The sequence below is a fragment of the Pseudochaenichthys georgianus genome, chromosome 24 (genome assembly GCF_902827115.2).
Source record: "Pseudochaenichthys georgianus chromosome 24, fPseGeo1.2, whole genome shotgun sequence".
NCBI classification, from domain to species: Eukaryota; Metazoa; Chordata; class Actinopteri; order Perciformes; family Channichthyidae; genus Pseudochaenichthys; species Pseudochaenichthys georgianus.
Genome location: NC_047526.1, coordinates 28219212 through 28224789, shown reverse-complemented (window position 1 = coordinate 28224789; position 5578 = coordinate 28219212). Strand labels below are relative to the sequence as shown.

Here is a 5578-nt window from a genome sequence, read left to right as displayed (position 1 = left end):
CTAAAGATGGACAAAGAGACAGTATAGTAATATGTGTAGGCAGTATTTCACAGCACAATAGGAGCATTCACACCGCAGTACTTTTCCCACAAAGGTTCATCAGAACTTAGTTCATGAGAACTCTTTAGTTCTCATGAACTAAGTTCAGATCGCGTTCACAACGGAATAAGTCCCTGGGGAGGATTAGGCAAATGAAGCCGCTGACGTCACTTCTTCTTCTTCTTCTGCTTCTGCTTTGGGCTTACTGGCAACCACTTCACGGCGTGTACTGCCGCCCAAAGTCCCCGGCCGGAAGTCCCCGGAGTTGGGGACTGGCTTCCGAGTAAATCGCCAGAACGCCGACACCTCCTCATCACTCCACCGCTCCCATGTTTTATTTTGTGTTGCCATAAGTTAGTCCCTCTGTGTTTCTGCGCTGGGCTAATGCTAATAATGCTAATGCGAGGACAATAAAATGGCAGCTTCACAAAACTTTTTGGGAGTTTTACGGGGCGTGGTTTGCAATCCGCCCAGCCAATCAGACATAGGAACCTTTTTCTCCCACGAAAGTCCCTGCTCGCAACATTTCGGAACTATATCGGAACTAAAGTGGGAAAAGTACTGCGGTGTGAACGCGCCTAATGCTGCTGTAGGAAGAGATGGTGCAATGTAGGATAACAAAAACACTCCTTAGAATTATCTGCAATACACTACAAAATAAAATAAAAATGCCATTTATTAGTTTCATGGACGAGCATGAGTTGAGGATGCCATCTTCTTGATTGGGACCATCAGCATAAGCCTCAGTCTTTTAAGACAACACCATGACACCGTCAGCATGTCACTGTGTCCTTGGGCAAGACAGTAACATGTAATATACTGCACTTTGAGCACTTGGAAAAGCGCTAAATAAATACCATGAATTATTATTATAATAAATACAAAAAAATGTTAAGACTAAAATGGATCAGCTTGTAAAATTACAAAGTCAGCCAGAGGTGGAGTTTTAAAACTGATTAGGGAGCTGATTAGCTCAACAGCTTTTTGCTTTGCTAGTAAAAACAGCTAGCTATCGAAACGTGTCATGCCTTTGTCTTTCATTGTCTAAATGATGGAACAATATCTTTAAAAGGTAAATCACTATTTTAAGTAGTACATCTGCCCCAGTTATCATGTAGCTGTTAACTGCATATGTAAAATGCAAATAGGGGGCAGGATACAGAAATAAATCCTAAAAACTGAGTTTGAATGTTAATTCATCAGCAGTGATTCATAAAAAGTCATTTATTTTCTGTTTTATTTTACTACACATTAAAACTTGCCCCAAATTCATTATTCACAAGGCTTATTCCTGGCAGCGAATTGCTGTCATGCACAACGCACTCCATCAAAGCAGTCCTTAATTCCCCAATGAAACACCCTGAATATTAACACCACTAAATCAAAAAGAACTTAAACCCAGGGCTGCAATAACATTTCTGCTCCAACAGCTTCCATGCTGTGATGGCTATAATTATTTGTCTAGCCATAAATATGCCCTCTGGTAATAAATGTCCTTCCGATAAAAATCCAGTTGAAAATCAGGAATCGCGCACCAATTCGATCTTGTTTTTTCTTGATTTATCATTTGTGTGCAATATTGGATATGTCAGTTTGAGTAATGGCGAGGCTAAGTGGGAAAAAATATAAATACATGGTGCCTGCAGGAGACACAAAGATCACAGATGCTGGACTGCATGCCCCGTCACTGACCTTGATGGGAGGTTTTCGGGTAATGTGAGAAACCAGGAAGTTCATGGCGATGTCTTCACAGTTTATGTACTCGTCCACCATGTCCCTGATAGCCTGGGGCATCACGTAGGAGTACAGGTAGGCGTAGTACTACATCAAAACAAACACCAGGGGGCAAGTCAATTATGTGGCTATGAGACGAGATACATTTGGCTGCATGGTGTATGTTTCTTTGGGGGGGATGATGAGTTCAAGGTCTGACCTTATGGAAGAAAGCAGCTCCGGTCAGGACCATGGAGAGCTCACAGGAGTAGTTGGAGTTGTAGAGCCAGGACTGATGGTTCACGTCCCACGCATGGTACCTTCCGGGGAAACCCACGATGCGATCTCTGGCCTCGCGCCACACTCTGTGAGACAAAGTCAGCAGAAGTTCTCCTTTAAAACAACTCTTGTTTGTGGGAATTGTAGAGTGAAAAATACCGTAGAAAATATTAGTTTTTTAAAAAGGATAATTGGTTTTTGTTACCAATTAGTTTGCAATAGGAAAATTAGAGAACAGAGAAATTAAAAAGTATTTTAGTGTTGAAAATAATCGATAGTGCCCATGCTACTTTGTGGTGAAGCATTAGCACACTGCTAATAAAATAAATGGCTGATAAAGGTTTGCCGGATCTCATAATATATGTCATCACTTCCTCTCAATGACATTTAAAACATTTTTAATGCAGCTGCTACGTGATTTCCTTCAAAATGAAACGTTGCTCTAATCCAGTTTATAATTCCTCATTTTAAATGAATTAATTAAGACATGACTGGGCAGAATTATTAAATGTTTAATGAACTTTTAATTGTTGTTGTTTGCCAATTTTTTTAAATGGTCATTAGTTTGGTTTAAAAGTGCCGTGTTTGAACTTATCCGTATAAAACACGTGACGCATTTTTTCCTCCTGGGGTTAATTAAGTAATTATCCTCTTGTCTTTTATCAGTTTCACACTACCATAATGTAGCCCTATAGCGGCGGGAAGGTTTTGGAGATAAATCTGTGTTTCATCTTATCAGATTAGATACTTGGAATTCCTTCTGCAGACACAGACGAATCAAGAAATCTCTAAAAGCAATCTAATGTTTTAAATGAGCTAATGTGAGACCACTTAAATGTCTAAGACAGTCAGCTGCTGCGTAATGTTTCCTCTTTGGAGAAAGTGTAGCTGCGGAAACATTCCTGGGTAATTCTTGGGAAGTTTGAGATGTTTCATGACGAACGACCCCCTACACACACATACCATGTATACACACCATGTATACATCACTTCAGGGGACATTACATTGACTTACATGCATTTCCTGGAGACTTATCCTAACCTTAACCAACACATGCCTAACCCTTACCCTAAACCTAACCAAGTCTTCACCCTAAAATTCCCCCCCATTTTGTCCCCATAAGGGAGGCGAGTCCCCACACGTGACTGTGTGAACAGATTTAGGTCCCCACAAGTATAGTAATGCTAACACACACACACACAGCCTGCCTGGACACGCAGCTGCAGCACGGTGGTGTAAAGGAGTGTGTGAGAGGGAAGGGGAAGGTGCAAAAAAGATCTGCTCTTTTAATTGGATTAGACATGGCCTTCACAATCTGCCTATCCAAGTAAAATATTAACAAATAAATCATAATTACAAGGAAGCATGCTTTCCTTTAAATTGATCTGGCTGAGTTTCGAGTGGTGGCTTCAGTTTTTCTGTAGAATTCAGGATTTTTCAGGAATGCGAAGCTTCTGCATTCTTTGGGGCATTTTCCCTTCCCACTGGAGACGAAGCTTGACCTTTAATTACGCTGCATTTTTTCGACTCTTCACACCATGTCTCTTGAGAAAGAACAATTTTAACTATCATCAAACTTGGTTTGTTCAACAAACAAAAACACATGTCATTAATCACAACCCCTTTTCTTTTCAAAATAACCGGAAAAAAAGCGAGAATTGTGGTCTGTAAAGATTTCCTTTAATTGCCTGTCCTTCCCCTCCACGTCTGGATGCCTATCATCAAACACTAAAGGTAATTGTTTTGTCAATGCAGTGCCTTTCAAAATGTGAGTACTCGGCCTGTCGCGATAATCAATAAATGGACTTATCGTACGATAAATAAAAATGGACTCGATAACTTTTCTGAGCTCGATAAATTGCCGTTTACATGCGTGTTTGTTTACATAAGGATGTGACCAGCATTTTAGCCAGGAGCGCTGTGGCTGCCAGCCCTGCGCGCTGTGAGGGGCGGGGCTCACGCACAGCCCATGACACAGCCAGGTCAGGACCATCGTCAGGACACTCCACGTGCAGCAGTGCAGCAGCCAAATTAATAATATAGAGTAGGGTTGCCAGAAACTGACCATGATCAAAATCGATTATTCGGCAGCCCTGGCGAATAATAATCGATTATTCGACCGAGCTTGCATTTAACTTCCTTTGGACTTGTAAGTTAGAAGTAGTTCCACGAGGAGGAACTCTTCTTACCGGCCGCTTTGTTCATCTTTAGTCGCACGTGTGAGGGAGAGGGGGGTGGGGGCGGTGTGTAGCGTGCTGCAGCAGCAGTCTGCTCTGCACGCAGGCTTCCTCCAAGTTTACAGTAAAACAAACTGGTGGTGTGACCAATGGCCATTTACAATTATTAATACTATTACTATTATTAGCATTAGTCTATATTTTGGTTGAAAATAAGCCAGAAAAAAAAAAAAACATAAATAATAATAAAAATATATAAATAAAATCGATTTTTAAAAATAATATTCGATTATGGAGACTGTAACGAATATTCGAATAATCACTGGCATCCCTAATTTAGAGACAAGCAGGAGACAACGTGTGACTTATTCGAGGGGAATTTGAAGTTAAATGGAAGTGGTTGCAAAACCTAATACCACATCTCCGGTGTGGGAATATTTTGGATTTAAGCCAAATCAACGTGGCGAAACTACGGACTTGAATGAGCCGGGCGGTGTGTCGCATTTGTTTAAAAAAAGGTAGCAACAAAAGCTAGCAATACGACCAACTAGGGCTGCGCAATTACGATTATGGCTTGCAACGATTACGAAAACAACGTAATCGAAATAAAACGACTTTTACTTTTTTTTTTTTATTAATTTTTTTTTTATTATTGGTTTTTCGGTTGAATTATACTGTTACTGTTACTGTTCAGGGTAATCAACTGTTAACATACTGTTCATATTTTCTTTCTCCAATAAATTGATGTTTTCAAAGTAAATGGATAATCGTTTTTAATAAAAGCCCAAAGTGATGACACATTGTTTACAGGGTTTCCCTCTTTTATGTATGAATCTCTAAGATCTCATGCACTCTGTTACCATCACTGACCTGAACCCGAACATGATCTCGTCGTGGCGGAGATGAGCGTCATCGTCAATCGACAGGATGGCCTCGGTTTCCACGACGTCCCAGGGAAGGAAGCGGTTGTTGAGGCTGTTCTTCTCTGTGCGGACAACCTGCAGGCGCAACAACAAACTCGTTCAGTCATTATCCTGAGAAGTGATACTTTCTAAAGAGGCTGGATTGTGTTGTATAGGTTTATGTGCATGTCAATGTTCTGCAAAGACTAAAATCACAAAGTTCGGATTCTTCCATAAGATATATTTTAGCACAAAAGTATTCCCAACATGTGTCAGTCATACGTTGTAGTTATACATGATCCGTATAGAAGCAGTTTATATATAAGCCTGTTAAGTAGTAGTGCCAGGTGGCAGCAAAGACTCTGCTGGCACTGACAAAAACAGAATCTAATTCTTTAGTTTCTCTTCACAGCTTACCACTTGTCCCCGTCACAAACTAATGGGGTGAATATGAATCACATGAATAT

The 5578-nt window shown here is 40.6% G+C and overlaps 1 protein-coding gene across 2 annotated transcripts in view; it reads right to left on the bottom strand.

The window, feature by feature from the left end:
* extl3 (exostosin-like glycosyltransferase 3) overlaps nucleotides 1-5578 on the bottom strand; it is a 31342-nt gene that overhangs the window by 2962 nt on the left and 22802 nt on the right. For both annotated transcript variants that reach the window (XM_034075485.1, XM_034075486.1), the window contains exons 3-5: nucleotides 5080-5207; nucleotides 1973-2117; nucleotides 1732-1860 (exon numbers count right to left, since the gene is read on the bottom strand). In XM_034075485.1, coding sequence (XP_033931376.1) covers nucleotides 1732-1860; nucleotides 1973-2117; nucleotides 5080-5207 — 402 coding nt within the window. The remainder of the gene's footprint in view (nucleotides 1-1731; nucleotides 1861-1972; nucleotides 2118-5079; nucleotides 5208-5578) is intronic.